This window comes from Triturus cristatus, chromosome 4_1 (assembly GCF_964204655.1).
Source record: "Triturus cristatus chromosome 4_1, aTriCri1.1, whole genome shotgun sequence".
Lineage (NCBI taxonomy): Eukaryota > Metazoa > Chordata > Amphibia > Caudata > Salamandridae > Triturus > Triturus cristatus.
Window position 1 is genome coordinate 502,805,478 of NC_140585.1, and position 17,073 is coordinate 502,822,550.

At 42.8% G+C, this 17,073-nt stretch overlaps 1 protein-coding gene across 11 annotated transcripts in view; it reads right to left on the reverse strand.

Annotated features, from left to right (window-relative positions):
- C2CD5 (C2 calcium dependent domain containing 5) overlaps window positions 1-17,073 on the reverse strand; it is an 875,314-nt gene that overhangs the window by 288,556 nt on the left and 569,685 nt on the right. For all 11 annotated transcript variants that reach the window (XM_085652749.1, XM_085652748.1, XM_085652746.1 and 8 more), the window contains one exon: window positions 4,312-4,373. In XM_085652749.1, coding sequence (XP_085508875.1) covers window positions 4,312-4,373 — 62 coding nt within the window. The remainder of the gene's footprint in view (window positions 1-4,311; window positions 4,374-17,073) is intronic.

Consider the following 17,073-nt stretch of genomic DNA (forward strand, 5'->3'; position numbering starts at 1 on the left):
TGGCACAGACTGTTGAATGGGTACAATGTCCTTTTTCGGTACTGAAGGCTCAGGGTCAGAATGTTCCTTTGACTTTGTCTCTGAAGCTTTCTGCAGGGTCTTGGACTCTTTAGCTTTTGGGGTGGGAGTTTGTAGTTCCGAGACCTTTTTCGGCTTCTAAGGTTTTGGTTTAGCCTGTTTCGGCTTCGAAGGCTTGTCCGTTGTTTGTTTCGACGCCGAGGGCCTTGGCGTCGAGGTTGTTTTCAGTGCCAACGAATAAAAGTGTGGCACAGGTTTAGTTTTGGGCTTCGGTGCCGAAGGTGACTTGTCGGCACCGGAATGGGGTTGGCTCCAGCCCGAGCCTGAAGGCTTTCCTTCCGGTTTCATAGCCGGGCCCGAGGGCGGGGCGTCTGAAATGCTTTGCCGGTGTTGACCTGAGCCCAAGGGCGGAGGTGTTACCAGAGCTCTTTGTTTTGGATTTGTTAGGGGACGGGTCTTGGAACTCAGAGAGTGATGCGTATGGCTGCCCACCAACACCAGATCTGTTAGCTGACCTTGAGCCTGGTTCCACTGATGTGCCAAACACTATTATAAGGGACGCATTTGGTGTCTTGCATAACGGACGATGAGAATGCATACCGATTAACTGCATGAACACTGGAGCTGGTAATGAGTGTTGAGGCTGAAATTGTGATATTGGAGCTTGCATGTTGCGTATCCTGAGTGGGTTGGGGTATGCTAGAGCTTTTGAAGTGTTTATTGTAGCTCCTGGATATTTTTGTGTGCTGGACGGTTGGAGGTGGGACTTGGTGAGGTTCACCGTGAATCCCATGTTGTGAAGCAACTGGATTGTTTTGGGTGTGTGTTGCACACAGCTGTTGTGTGACTTGGCTTTTATGAGCAGGTCGTCCAGATAAGGGAAAACGTGATTATGTTGTCTTCGTAAGTGAGCTGCCACTACTGCGAGGCCCTTTGTGAAGACTCTGGGTGCTGTGGTCACCCCAAACTGGAGGACTTTAAACTGGTAGTGCTGACCGTCTACCACAAACCTGAGATATTTTCTGTGAGCGGGGTGAATGGGAATATGAAAGTAGGTATCCTTTAAATCCAGAGTGGAGAGAAAGTCGCCTTGTTGAAGCAGTGGTAGCACCTGTTGGAGAGTGACCATGTGGAAGTGGTCTGACTGAATGTAAAGGTTTAACGGTCAGAGGTCCAATATTGGTCTGAGAGAGTCATCCTTTTTTGGAATTAGAAAATAGATGGAGTAAACCCCTGTGCCTTAATGTGGCACGGGGAGTGGTTCTATTGCATGTTTTTGTAATAGAGAGAGAACTTTTGTTTTAGAACAGTCAGATGTTCCGAGGACATTGGACGTTGTCTGGGAGGGATGTTTGTGGGAGTGGAGGTGAGTTCCAGGCAATGCCCATACTGTCTGTTGTGATGGAATTCCAGACAGGTAGGAACTGTGAGAGACGTCCCCCGACAGGGGTGGAATGATCGTGGGCAAGTGAAGTCACTGCTTGGTGGTAGGGGAGCTGCGGGTGTTGTTACTGTGGACTTTTTCCTTATTGTTGTTACCCCTGTGTCCTCGTCGAAAATATCCTCTGGAGGAGGTAGTTTGATTGGGACATTTATATGATGAAGAGGGATGTTCTGAGCCAATAATTTTGGAGCCAGACCTGTAAAAGGAGCAACGAAAAGAGCCTCTAGGGGAAGACAATTGCAAGGCCCTGAAATGCTTTGCTGGTGTTGACCTGAGCCCGAGGGCGGAGGTGTTACCGGAGCTCTTTGTTTTGGATTTGTTAGGGGACGGGTCTTGGCACTCAGAGAGTGATGTGTGTGGCTGCCCACCAACACCAGATCTGTTAGCTGACCTTGATGGGTCTTGGAACTCACGGACTTAGAACTCACGGACCGTTGAGCCGGGGTGACTGTCTGGTCCTCGATGTTGGAGTTGTCGGCCTCAGAGACAGAGATCTCTCCTTTATCAGGTTGTTGTTCTGGATGGACATTGGGATCTGCTCCAAAGATGTCCGGAACCGCGCTGCTTCCGCGGGACGTTTCGTGACTTTGAGCCCGACGGTCACGGATGGTTTTCTTCGACCTGAAAGATGCAGAGGCCTCACAGTTCTTATCTTCGTGCTCCGGGGAGAGGAAGAGAGTACAAACCTCGTGTAAGTCGTTGGTGGAAACCTAGCACCACACCGGGGGCATTTTTTTAAAGGAGTCCTTTCCATTGACTGCTGGCGTGGTCGGCGCAGATAGGCCCAGCGGGCGGCGTCAAAGATCTAGGTCGAGGATTTTTGTATTTTCCAAAGATGCACGTTGAAAGGGAAACACGATCAAAACAATACCGTTGAGTGGTGAGGAATTGTGCGTCAAAGGGGGGGTTCGAGAACGACACCGACCTGGAGCGCAGCAAATCACATCCGAACCTGATGGCAGAAAAAAATAATCTGGAGATGGAGTCGATGCCCATGCGCACTATCACCCTAAGGAGGAGTCACCTATCTCGTGACTACAAAGACTTCTTCGAAGACAAAAAGAAAGTGCAAACATCCGAACCCAACACCAGATGGCAATCTATGCAAGTATATAATCTACCGCTCATATGCCTCAAACATAATGCTTCTCCCCAAGATGTGATTAGAAAGCTGAAGGAATTCTCTGCCAAACTTTGCATAAGCCCTTACATAAAAATCACCACACTACTGGTTCATAAACCCATGTGTCAAATGACGGATAAAATGTTAGAAACAGATTATAATGAAAAAGAATTTAATTACTTTGGGATATGCCCTCTGCTGCTCATTAACTGTGCAGTTATTGGCAAAATCGGTTCTCTCAATATATAGATGAAGCAGTCTGTTCAACGTGTAATTTAAAGCTATTTCGTCAATACTTGTGACTAGTACCATATTTATTTATCTGTTAATGTTTTTTCTGTTTAATTCGAAAAACAAACCCACTGAGTAAGAGGTACCTGAAAGTATAAATTGTTGAACAATCATTAGAGTTGAGGTAATTGTTTCTTCTCCATCATTAGAACTTTCACAGACCCAAATAGTTTAAATTATAACACAAAGGAAAAAAATAAGTGGGATGGTGAAGTGTAAAACAACAAATAATAAACTTTCAAAGAAAATCTGTCCTATTTGAATTTTTTAGCATACATTTTCTCCAACAACATGAATGCTTGGTAGATGTATGTTGTGCCACTATAACAGTCATGCTTATTGTTGAATGAGCTGTGACTTCTCAGTAAATTATTTTTAGCCCTTTGATATGATAGATTAATGTAAGAGATGGTTCAAATGCTACTTCTTTAACAAACATTGGCCTCTGAAAGTCAAAAGGGGCAAAAAATGAGTGATCTGAGATTATGTTTTTCTGTCAACAAAGATCCTTAATGTTCCATTGGTACCTAAGGTGTGCAACGCCATTGCAGACAACATGGTATGATTCTGGAACAAAATGGTAAAGGAATAGTTTTCAGTTCTACATCTACAGAATGCTGTAAAGGGCACATTTCAGGTAACTCCCCAACTCTTCTAGCGAGGAAAGGCATTCTCCTCCACCAGGAATGCCTTTTATTCCCCACTGGGTTTGGGATGTGCTCACCTTGCCCCTTTCATAGCCTTAGCAACAATTCAAACTTACATTGAGGAACACAGACACTATTTAACGCTGAACGGTAAAGGCAACATCAACAACAAAGGCAACATCAACAACATGCAGAAGTCAAGAAAATGAGGCAATGATTTGATTAAAAATGTATATTTTAAAAATGTTCCTGCAATGATACCTGGAATTTGTGTTGAATAATTCTTGAGTGTTGTTAAAATAAACGACAAAATTGTAAATGTGTGCTTTAACTCGTTCCGTGCTCATGACGGAACCACGCCGTCATGAGCCACGGTTGCCGTGTGCTCATGACGGAGTGGTTCCGTCATGCTGCGGCCGTTGGCGGCCGCGCCGCCCACGCGGCGCTAATTCCCCGCCTGTGCGGGCGATTAGCGCCGTGGGCGGAGTCATGACGGAACCACTCCATCATGAGCACAGCCCAACCGTGGCTCATGACGGAGTGGCTCCGTCATGAGCACAGCGCCACCGCGCTGCCCCCAAACCCCCCCCCAGCGCTGCGGCGGAATTTCCGCCGCAGCAAAGGGGTTAAATCATGTTTCACTGAAAATTAATAATAGTCCTTTTCTTTTATAGCTAAACAGACACATTCATTTCAGTTTAGATATTCTCACCATACATATATGCCCTCTGCATGAAAGCAAAAAGATCTTCTGTTACATTGAAAAGAAAGTTAAAAAAATATCTTACCTGGATTTCAGATGTCCAATTATTTATTCCAGGCATTATTTCTGTATTACAGCTGTAGAATCCTATAAACGATATTGGTAAGTGGATTCTAAAGTCTTTTTAGTGGTGCATAATTCATGCATTAATATTTAAGCAGCAAACATATTTTGGTAAACATACAATACTCAGTGGTGAATCTAAATGCTTCCAATGTATTAAAAAAAAGACTCTTCAATAAAAGAATAACTTAGATAAAAATATATAATTTAATCAAATATAAAGTTTAAGAATCTTAGTTTAAAGGCCCTTAACTCCAGGCTTAAGTGATATCCGCATTAACAGTAGGCATAAATAAAATACATTCAGCACAGTACAGGTAAAGAAAGTAGAAGAGATAAAACATCGGCTTGTCCTGAACCTCCATAAATGTCCACTGCCTTAAATACTCCAGATGTCAGGTTTCACCAGCACAGTGCTTGCAAAGACTCTTGTATTCAGGATAAAAACCCGCCCCTTACTTACCTGAACCTACCATTAGTTTATTCCAACGGCGCTCTAATTTATGCGCTTCTGATTGGCCAGCATGTTGTCTGCTTTCACTTCCTGCACTGATGTCCATGCCGTGGGTGTGTAACCTGGACAGTTTCCAGTCACTGGCTACTGGCCAGTGTACTTCCATAAACTACTCACTCTGAAGGTGCTCTTATTTTTGTTTTATTATCAAGCACTCCATTTGAGTGCATCTGTACCAAGACATGGGTCCAGTGCATACTATGCACCCAGATTCAAGCTAGCCTGGCTGATGAGGGGTGATACCCCGAAACCAGTCCCAGGATGTTTGTTTCTGGCCCAGGGAGGACCTGGCCTGAAAGTTCAGGCTGGACAGTTCCCAAGGGGATCAGGGTCAAGACTTTTTTCTTGAAAATGTCCATCTTATGGCCTTCTCGGTTAGGGGAGGTGGTGCATGAGGAAGCTGTGGCTCAAGAACAGAGGGTTTTCAACCATGAAACACAAAGATACTGTGCTCCCTCTCTTCCCAAAGAAGCATCAAGTTGGAACTCTGACCATTTTCCTTGGATGGTCTTTCAAATCTCACAGGAAGCAATCCTACTCCTTTGATGTTACTGTCAGGTCAAATCCTTTGGAAGCCCTTTTCCAGCTTGTGTAATCTAGAAATTATATCCACTGGCTAGTCTGAAGGTTGGAAGTATTTTGAACCGCTACTGGGTGATGTAATTCCACCATTCATTTTCCAGATTATTTTGTACTTCATCCTCTGGCCTCCCGTTTCTCAATAGTGTCCACTTAGGATTGTCATAGAACTATCCAGCTGCGTATAGTGTCTGTGGAGGCGATGGCTAAGGAGGAGCTGGCAGGAAAGTCTATTAAGGAACAGCTGAAGGTTAACATCTGGGAAAATGGGCATACAAATCCTGCATCATAGTTTGGCTTTTTATGAGTTCAGTGCAAGAATCGGTCTGTACTTTAAGTGCTGATAGGCGGTCGTTCCTTTAGTAGTGTGATCCTACTCATCCCTGCAGCTAGCTCCACAATATTGCCACTTCTACTTTTCCACCTGAAGGTAAGCGTTGTGATTCCCCACTGCTTCTGCATCTTTTATATACTTTTCTTCATATACTGTGCAGTTTTCTTTCTCTCCTCCTTACTCCTCACATTTCGGCACACATCTTTGGTGAAGTTTGCCAGGAGAACTGGGTTGGAAGCTCACCACAAATTTTACTAAGCAAGGCATTAGAGACATGGAGAGTTCCAGAGTTTGTAACCATAGTAATCAACATGGTCTGCTTTCTGCCATATGCAAAACCTTTGTTTGAGTAAGGGACAAGACCATGGATGATGAAGCCAGCGCCAAGAATATTTGCAAATATTCAGCTGACAAATAGGCTACTTAATGTGATGTCTCTGATGAGACAGTAGCTGTTGAAGACCTTGATGGACAAACCACTAATAAGTACTTGCTCAGAAGTTTATTGATGCAATGGGGTGCAGAAAACAGAAACACTTTTTCCAGGGCTCATCGAAGACTATATTTTTAGGACAAAGATGGTACAAGGTCTGGAAAAAAGATTTTTCTCTTTTGCTGCCTCACTGTCAAAAGGTGGTTTCCCTTTCCCCAAAATCCTAAAACAACTCTGACTGGAGGAAAGGCTGCGGTAAGGGAAGGTTGCTACTAAATCAACACAGTTGCTTGCCTTTAGGCCTGCTAATACTATTTACTACTATGCACAGAATTACTGGGGACTCATAGTATCATGACAGGGAATGATTTAAGCTTGAAGACCGAATGCTGAAAAACATTTTTACTCATTTTGTTGATAGAGCACTTGCTTGTTCATAGAACACAAAAACAAAATGGAACACAATTAAACCTCATCCTTTAAACACAAGATATACGATCTATGCAGCATGGTTTCATGTGAAAGACAAGAGACGACTAATGAGTTTATCAGAGTAGCAAACACCCATTAGATCTGCAGTGATATGTCAGTTTGGCAGCTAAGTTGTAGTAAGTAGACCTTCGTGCATGTCCCAAGGTTTAGCCTTCAGCTACTCTTGACTTTTACCAGTGTTGTAATCACTGATCAGTAGAGGTCCAAAAAGGATAAAAATGCACTCTGAAATGTATAGCCATCTTATGAAGGCTACCTGTGGTAAACAAAATATTTTATGCTGTTGTCATGCTTCCAGTAGGCTTAGAGTGTCGGATTATTTTAATCTTGTATCAAACCTCATTCTTCTGTTGACAAGTAGCGTAAGGCCTTTACAGGACATATTTTAAAACGTGCAACCTATCGAAGAAAACGGTCAGGTCATATTCTTTGAAAGAAAACTGGATATCCTTTGACAAGATTTATTCTTCTAGTGCGACATTTGTCAATTGCATCTATATTTATGCCATACATCAGGTGCTGCCCCGTATTGCGAGTAAAGATCATCTTTTCCTTCTGTGCTATTGCTTCTAACATAATTGCTTTTCATCCGCAAACAACGTCACAAGTGACATCATTTCACAAATATACCTTTCCATAAAAGTTATGAAATCTCTCTCAGATGTACATAATATACATCCTCAGAATCAATAGATGTAATCTCTCTTTTGGTGGACATGGCAAGTTAAAATGCAAAATTGTCTGTAATAGTGGCCATTATAGGGTCCTCTTTATATTGTTCATCACTTCAATGGTCTGATAGTACTTTTCTAGTCTCAAATTCACAGGTTTAACCACAGTTTTATATAATTTAACTTTCACAGTTTATGTAGGCATCTTGGTGTTGTTTGGCTATTGGGAGCCTCTTGATGGACTGGCCCACAGACAGAGTGTTCCCTTGAGGGTAGGGTCACATGAACCTCAGCTTCTATTACTATGCCTATACTCCTAATTACTTTGAGCTTTCTGAGTCGCTGATTCGGAGACAGTAGGTCTCTACTGGTCAGCTGTATGTGCCCTGTCTCTGTTCATTTGCATTACTAGTCATTTACACTTTCCATGTTTTTCTCTCTTACTGGATCCCACCACCTAGTTATTGGTTATCTCAATGGAGATTTCCTGGGGGCAGTTGGGCAGCTGGTCTTCTTACTTAATGCTATCTCATCTTGGTATTAAATGATAAGAGATGTAGATTTTTCCAATGGCAAGGTTGGTGGGATGTGGTGCCCATGTTAATGTCTTGAGAATACTTGAAATTATGCTCATTAATGCCATGTTTATTGGGCGAGTGCACTTTTCATCAAGGTTGGATTATATCCAATGGCTTAGTCAAAGCTAAATGTATGCCATGTATCCTCTCACCGTACTTCATTCCTGCCTTGTAAGTACTGCCTTCAAGGTGTGGTATAAATGATATCACCTTAACCCCTTTAGCAGCCTGGACATGACGCTCATGTCTCCTGCACTACCTCTGTAGTGCAGAGAATGAGAACAACACACCCTTGCAATGAAAGCAGGAAAACCCTGTAAAACTCGCACTGGAAGGCTTCCTTTTTATTGTCCCCTATTTTTTTTCAATTACAGACTATCAGTAAACCATGCTTGTTGACCTCATCACTGCTGAAAGTGATGGTTTCTGTTTGGTGCTCAGGGACGCTGCTCAATCACCTGGGCACCAATTTCAACAAGAAAGGCACCAATGGAAAGGGGAGACACCCGGGTATCTGTGCCTAAAGCATTTCTGCTCATTGATCACCGCAGGAGATTGCCCTCTCCACTCCACTGGATCACCAGGGAAGAGAATCATTGGGGAAGCGCACTAATGCTCCACATTAACCAGGACCAGCACAGTTTTTATGCCTCAGTGGGGGGCAGGGGGTAGATTGGGACATTTAACCACCATTTGGCATTGGGCTGTCCCCAAACCTCTTGAACAGTACACAATCTTTCTACTCCAGGGAAGGGGTGACTGAGAGGTTTATTTCTAATTTGCCTGCCCCACGTACTGGGCACAAGGGAAATATTTAAATAAATGAAACAATGGGATTACGGCTTTTCCGTCTGGCATCAGGTTGTCCCATTGGCCCCTGAAGACAGAGACTGTCTTTCTTGCCCCATAGGGTAGGCAGTTCGAGGGATTCATCCCTAAATTCCATGCACTTGGGGGCCAAAAGGCCCACTAGTCACCAGGAAACATTTAATTTTTTTTTTGTAGAGACCGGCCTGTCTGGAACAGATGTGCACCCCTAGACAGTCTTTCATCCAGTGAAGCATACTGGGGGATATACCCCCAAGCTGTCAACTAGACTTAAAGAAAAATATATAAATAAAGGAATGGGTGAGGGCTAGCCCATCCTCCCATTGGTCCGGTCGCCACTCTCGCCCTGTGCCTCGCAAGTCTTTCTATTCCCTCTGTGGTGGGGATATTGGGGGATTAACCTCTAGTTTTACCACTCTGACGAAGCAGGGGTCTTAAATATTCGTTTTTAAAAAAAGGAATGGGTGGAAGGAGGGCAGGCTTGGCATCAGGCCACCTCTCACCCACGTGACCTACAAAGTCCAGGAGTGGGAGTCGGGGGTAGGTAGGGGGAAGTGTGCTTAATCCCAATCTGCCCACCTCAAGGGGCAAAAAGCCCACTAGATGCTAGGGGAAATAAATAAATATATATTGTTTTTTTTTTTCAATAAAGGGGCTGAGTGGTTGATGTTTGAAAAAAGGAGAGAAGTGTGGGCCTGTCCTGGCACTGTATTGCATATGCTGACCGCCCAGGCGCTAGTATCGCTTTCAAACTCCTTGTATGTCCCCGAAGCCAACTCTCACATCTCCCTCGACTCCATAGCAGTGGAGAGAGCTCATCTATTATCATCATGCAATCAAATGGTCTTTTTACATCGGAAGAGTTGAGATGCTGTACAACTTCACTTAATAGGATCTCAGAGAAGCACATAATATGAACCGGATGGCAACTTTGCATGACCCTGAGGCAAAAATTTAAATAGAGTGTTTACCATCGACTTCCGTTCAAGTTATTCTCATACAACCTGGAATGTGAGTAGACTACTGTTTGCAACATTAAGTTGAGGTTCTATATGATGATCCTTCGATCAATGCTCTCCAGTCAGGTTCCATGTCTCAACCACTGTGCTATTTTTTCGAGTCGCGTGCACCAAGTACTCTATTTCTGTTCTGAAACAGACAGCTGTAAAAAAACGTGGAGTCCTTGGTTGGAGTCCTCATTCTGATGCATTTTGAATGTCAGGAAAGTGATCACGGCGGTCAGACCATCAGTGCGAATTTGGCGGTCGGACTGCCATGACACCGCTGCTACCGGTGGGGATACCATGGCGGTCTTGCAGTAGTCTGAGGCTGCAATATGCTGGCGGTGCCCTGTGGCACCGCAAAGCATATTACTAGTTTCCTAACTGCCACAGTTTTCATGCCGTGAGCCCCCCATGAAAGTGTAGCATGAGGAAACTATTGGGGCTCTACAGGGTGCTTGGTGCTTCGGTGCACGGGGGTGAAAGCAGAGGGGCACATAGTGTGCCCCCTGTCTGTATGTACCCCGTTCCTGCACAAAACAAAATGTACAACCTTCCTTTCTTTTAATTTTAAAGTGCATACCAAGGAATTTGACCTAGGAGGATTGCCAGTGTAATTTAGCTTTGTTCACGCATGATGATCTTTTCAAGGTTCAGGGTGTAACCGGAAACCTGCACGTAGGAATTTTAGGCTGAGAAGATTGTAGGGATAGCATTTTCGGCCTTGTGAGATTATGAGACCATCGTCAGCATAGGCGGCGACTTTGTAGGAGTGTTTTCAATAGGTATTCCTTTTATAATTTTGTTGGTTCTGATGGAGGTGAGAATGGTGTCAATGGCTAAGAGGTAGAGAAGGGGAGAGAGAGGACATCCCTGTCTAGTATCTAGTGCTAAATTTAGTTTATTGGATAGGAACCCATTAACTCTGACACAGGCCACAGATGAGCATATAGCATGAATGTTTGAGGGATAAAGGATTCTCTGAGATTACATTTACACATGACCACATGAAGAAAAGGCCAAGATACCTTACTAAAGGCATTTTCCTCATCCAAGGCCATAGCCAATGTACGTGATGGTAACGAGCAAGCTTTGTCAATGATGTGACAGATAAGTCAGACATTGTCTGAGCCATGTCTACCTTTGACAAAGCCGGTTTGTGATCTGTGAATAAGGAATGGAAGAATTCTCTCTAATCTGGATGCCAGGATTTTTGCAAAGATTTTACAGTCTAAGTTTAGAAGGAAAAAGGGTCTATAATTTTTAACATCTTGAGGATCTTTTCCTTCTTTATGGGTCATGGTGATAGTGGCTTCAGAGGTTATACCTGTGATTTTGCCAGCTTTATCAAAGTGAGTGAAGAGGGATTCAAAATGAGGGGTCAGTTTATTTTGGAAGGTTTTATAAAAGCTGGCAGGTGTTTTCCCAAGATTAAGGGAGCAAATCCGTTTTTGTAATTTCAGAGTGGTAACGGGGTTGGTTGAGGGAGATGAGGTCAAAGTCGCACAGAGCTGGTAATTTGATGTTTTCTACGTTTTTCTCGCAATCCGCTATTGGTTTGGAATGGTTGGGGTTCTAGAGGTTGTGGTAAAATTCTCTGAAGACTTTAACTATTTCTAGGGGATCTAAGATGGCATTTCCTGTCTGGTTTCTAATAAATGGAATGTAGTTGTGACTGAGTGTGAGTTTGAATTTTAAGTAGTTGGCTAGTGCTTTGCTTGCTTTGTTGGAGTCTTTAAATGTTTCCATTTTGTTGTGCTGCCCCCATGATGTGCTGCCTGCTGCTCAAAATCTTGTTATATTTAGATCTTGAAGTTTTGAGTTGTTGTAAGTGTTCCTGTTTTTATTAACTGAGAATTCCTTTTCTAGTTGTTTAATTGATGGCTCTTAGTCTTTGATTTGTTTTTTCGTGCACTTATTTATGTTGGATATGATGCTAATGCGGGCGTCCCTAATGGTAGCTTTCATAGCATCCCATAAAATATCTTTAGAGATTTCTTTGGAGTCATTTTCATGAAAGAAATCAGTAATAGAGCTTTTACTTTTTTCATTGTGATTGATCTTTAAGGAACTTGTTGTTAAATTTCCATTGGGACTGATGGGGGTGGGGAGGAGGAGGCCTAATTTTAAGTCTACTGATATACAGGCGTGGGCTGAGATCAGTATTGGTTTGATCGATGGGGCGGAGGCAGATGGGGTAAGTATGTTATTTGTTAATATTTAGTCAATTCTTGAGAGCATGTTGTGTGGGTAAGAAGAGAAGAAAGTGAATTCACTTCCAGGTGGATTACGAAGGCAATGTTTTTTTGCATACGTTCCTCATTTGTTTGTGTAATATGTTTGGTCTGTACTTAAAAGCAGAATTCCTATCCAATATAGTAAGTATCTCGTGGGAGATTAATGTTGCCTGCTCAGAGAATATTAGAGTCATTAGGGAGTTGTTTATTTAAAGTCACCCAGAATTCAGGATCATCAGCTGTAGGGGCATATAGGTTAACAATGTAGAAAGAGCTACATGGCTAATTTTAACTTTGGTAATTAGCAATATGTCGTAATTTTCGTTGGCTTTTTTCACAACTCTTAAGTTAGCTTTTTTTCGTAATAAGGGTGATGACCCCATTTTTCTTCTTAGTGGCAGGGGAGGCGATAATGCCATGTATCCCGAGATAAGATAGAGAGTTGATTCTTTGTGACCTAATTTTGTTTCTTGCAAAAGGATTATATCACCCTTAAGTTTGGAGCAGTAGTCTAAGATTTTCCTTAGCTTTGCTGGGTGATTGATACTTTTTGTGTTAAGGGAGAAAAATTTGAGTGGATTGTTAATCATGTTTTTCGGTTAAGGGAGCTGAGATCTGCTTTCATCCATGGGGAATGAGGAATTAGGTTATATAATAGGAGTAGAAGTTCTGGGTGCTTGTGAGCATTCAGTCATGGTGGTATGGTGACCATCTGAATACTGTTGTGACCAATTGTAATACTGGGGTTGTCTTTGGGAACTCTTACTAAGTAATCTCCATGGTGTGACATGGAAACGGGACGTTGGGGATATGGAGAGACGTGTGAGCCAGTTATCGTTGATTATGGGTTTGACACTTCTGATTGTGACATCTGCCAGAAAAGGGGTAGTCTGTGGGTAAGAGAAAGGACAGGGAGAAAAGAAAAATGAGGGAGATCGGCAAGAGGAAGAATGAAAAACCTTTTAGACCCATGACCCACTCACTGAGCACCTTCTGGGAGATGGTGCGAGACCCCCGAGGGGATCAGGAGGCTGAGGGGAGGAGAGAGAACAGGGAGAGGAACAGAGCATAACAATAACTACGATTTATCTGACGTGCATACTTATGCATTCAAATCAAATCAAGCTTTATTCGACTATTTGTGAAATAATCATAAAAGCACAATAAAATTAAGTTAAAACAAAACATGTAAAAGTACATTCGCTGAGAAAACTGGGTGAGCAAACACAGACATTAGCTAATCGTTAAATTCTCAGAATTAAAACCACAGTTTACATAAACATAGTTTTTCTACTTGTGAAGACCGACCTTAAAAATGCAGTTACAGATAAAATTATAAGTTCTTCCCCAAGCGATTGCATAACCAAAAATGCAGGTCGACATTGACGCAGACCTAATGATCTAAGGACAGGGAGTATCCATCTCTTCCTATGAACTTGATAGTATTTACAGAAAAGAACAACATGCATCGTAGTCTGAACTGATATCTCATCACATGGGCAACTGTTTAGCACTCTAGACCAATCATTTCTGGCTGGGAAGCTAAGTGATCTATGAATAATGCCCAACCTAAAATGAGTGAGCAAAAATCTATCGTAGTCAGGGGTAACCAGTTTTAATGGGTTGCATTTTGGGGGAGATCAGATTGTGTTGATGGGCAAGAACTGTAATTTTGGTAATTTCTAAACTAAATCTAAAACTTTCGACAAAATGAAGACAACTTTGTTTAAAAACTTTCCTGTTTAAATTGCATAAAATAGATGGATTATCAAAATATTCCTGGTGACCCATTTTGCACAAAAAGTCTCTGACATATTTCAACCAGCCAATACAGAGAGCCCCATCCAACCTGCAATAATCAGTAATCAATTGGCGGTTCAAAATGGTCTGCTCTGAAGTCCAGAGACGATGCCAGAGAAGAATCGGTTGAATACGAATCTCATCCGTTATATATGGTAAACCAAGTTCCATATGGCAGTTAAAAGTAGAAACACTCTCCAGGACGGCCAATAAGAATCTAAGAAATCTATTTACCGCCGTCTGTAGAGCGGTCACAGACATAACCCCAGATGCCCGCCCCATAAGTTGCGATAGCAATACATTTGGCTTTATATATTTGAAGTAATTCTGGGGGCGAACGTTTACCCAGTTTCCTGCTAAAGTTAGTCAAGGCTGTCAAAGCCTTTGAGAATAACAATTTCCTTGAATGAACAGCCTGGGACCATGTGCCTGTTTGATCAAATAGGATCCCCAAATAGGAGCAGGTATTAGAGCATTCTCTATGGTTTTTCTCTAGGAAGAACGAGCGGATGTTCTTGCTCCCTACTCCACATTTTAAAATAAAGGTTTTGGAGGTATTGCCTGAAAGGCCCAAGTTAGACATAAAATTAGCAAAATTAGATACAACTTTCTGTAGGCTAATCGGGGTACGGGCCATAAGGACAGCGTCATCTGCATACATAAGCGCCGGGAGAGAGCGCTTCCCTACCAGTGGAAGGTCCTGGCATTCATCGGTCAAAACCTTTCCTAAGTTGTTAATATACAAAGTGAATAAGAAAGGTGCCAGGACGCAACCTTGTCTCACTCCTCTTCCAATGGTAAAGGGATCAGTGTACTCACCCCCTGCTCCGTAGCGTACTCTGGCCCTAGCATTGATATAAAATTGTCTCAAAAAGGAGATCAGACTGGAGTCCACTCCCATACTTTCCAGGAATCAGCGTGGATGACGCAGTCAAAGGCCGCGGTTAAATCCACAAACGCCAAATAAAGGTATATTTACCGATGGTAAGATTCAAATTTAAGCATTGATCAATGGTACCAAGGCCTTTACGAAAGCCGTATTGGATGTCGCTAATTATTTGATGGTCATCTGCCTAGTTCTGTAGACGGGCTAAAAGAGCTCTCCGAATTATTTTAACTGTCGTGTCCAATAATGAAATTGGCCTGCAACAAGCCGGGTTATGCCTGTCCCCTTTTTTAAAAATGGGCACCAAAATCGATTCGCTCCAAGTTGAAAGAAAACCAAAAGAACTACATGCATTAATTACCTGAGTTAAAATGGGGCCTCAGAACTCAATATTATACTTAAAAAGGTCCACGGGTATACCGTCTGGCCCGTGTGCCTTCCCCCCCTTACTCAATGTTATAGCCTCTACGATTGCACTCAATTCAAATTGAAGGTGTGAATGGGAACTGATAAGCTGGGGTTCTTCCCTATCCCCAACCTGATCATTACTTGTGGAGTCAGAATGGGATTTATTATATAATTTAGAGAAATGTTCAACCTATTCACCCCTCGTTATTGCAATTTCTACGGTTGCCCTCTCTGTATCTACTAAAAAGGGGGCATTAACCGCATTCCAAAAAGCTGAGGAGTCTCTCTGTTCTGAAGCTTCACGCAAGGCCTTCCAATCGTCCTCCTTTAAAAGTTTTTTCCTTGAAGCCCGTGCAAACTGGTAATCCCTTCTAGCTTCTTTTATCTCTTTCTGGTTTTTAACGGTTCTATGGAGGGCGGCTTTAAGAGCGGAGTGAGCTTTCGAGCAACAGGTATCAAACCAACCCCTCTTTTGTAGGGGTTTACTTCTTGATTTTATATGTAGAGCATTGCTAACAAACTCTGCTATTTTGAAGTAACCCTCCACAATATCTTTGGGGGGGGTTTCCACTACCAAGACACATATTAATAGCATCACTACAGTTTGTGACAACCTTAGTCATAAACACGTCTGGGTTAAGTTTCTTCCAGCGAAAGGCATAGCCGTTTTGTCTGGCCAGGGTAATATCTACCACATGGGGAACACTACTTACAGACCTGCTAACTGCCTTATGGTTGACCTTGACGTTTATGCTCTGTGGAAAATGGTCGCAAAGGGAGATGTCATGTGTATTAAACTCCAATAGTCTTGAAGCATGTCTTACGGATATTAAAATAAAATCTATTAGAGAGAACAACCCTCGACCACTAAAGGTCGGATTAAAAGGGATCGACGGACTACAGAGATTATTTGCAAATCCCAGATCTTCAGTAAACATTATTTCATTAATCGTATCTCCCAGGGTAGAATGGATAAAATGGGGAATACTTGAAACTTTGTCCTGCTCAAGACCACAAACCCTATTATCCTCCTGGTGACATAAGGTTATGTTAAAATCTCCCCCCCAAATACTGAACAAATCCTTTAAGGTAGCTGACTGTAGCCTATTAATGTGCAATTTTATAACACTAAAAAAAACCAGCTAGATCTTCACGTGGCGCATTATTATAGAGATTGACTATTACAATGGCTGTTGAATTATCCATGTTGGCCACCAGGATTTGGACATAGCGATTAATCACTAAAGTTGTAGTTATCCTAAAGTTAAGATGATTTGAAACATAAGTACACAACCCTCCCAAGGGTCTTCCATGGGTTGATGCAACCGCAGGCGTATGAAATGTTTTAAAACCGTTAATGTGAATGGGGTCGATCAGCCAGGTCTCTTGTAAGCACAAAACTTCGAAGCCCATAACAAACTCTGACCACAAGGGGCTCACAATCTTCGCCTTTAGGCCCGCAATATTCCAAACCATGATATGACATCCGATATACCTCTTGAGACCATTAGCAACATGGGTACTAGTTCCAGGGGAAGAGACAATATGGACCACAGGAGGAATAGCTGAGCTAGTAGCTGTGGGGTAAACAGGGGGAGTAGCTGGAGGCAGAGTCTTACACCTGATCATGGATCCTGCTATCGGTGATGGAGGATAGTTATTGTGCCCCTGGTAACCCAATGAACTGGAGTCTAGTGCTGGTGGAGTGCTCGCAGAGGCTTTAACCCAGCCATTCTCCCTAATTCCTGTAACGGAAGTGCCCGTATTTATAAAGATTCCCCCCTTTGCCATGTCTCCTCCTCGGGGGGTAATCGGGAGTCAATCCACCTGATCTAAACAGGAGAAAAGGTCAAAGCTGTTGTGGACTGGGACATTGTACAAAGGGGAGGCATTCGAATAGTGTCTCCCAATAAAAGAATGTAAACGATTGGGGCAACGCAAATGATAGAAAAACCCCAGAGCG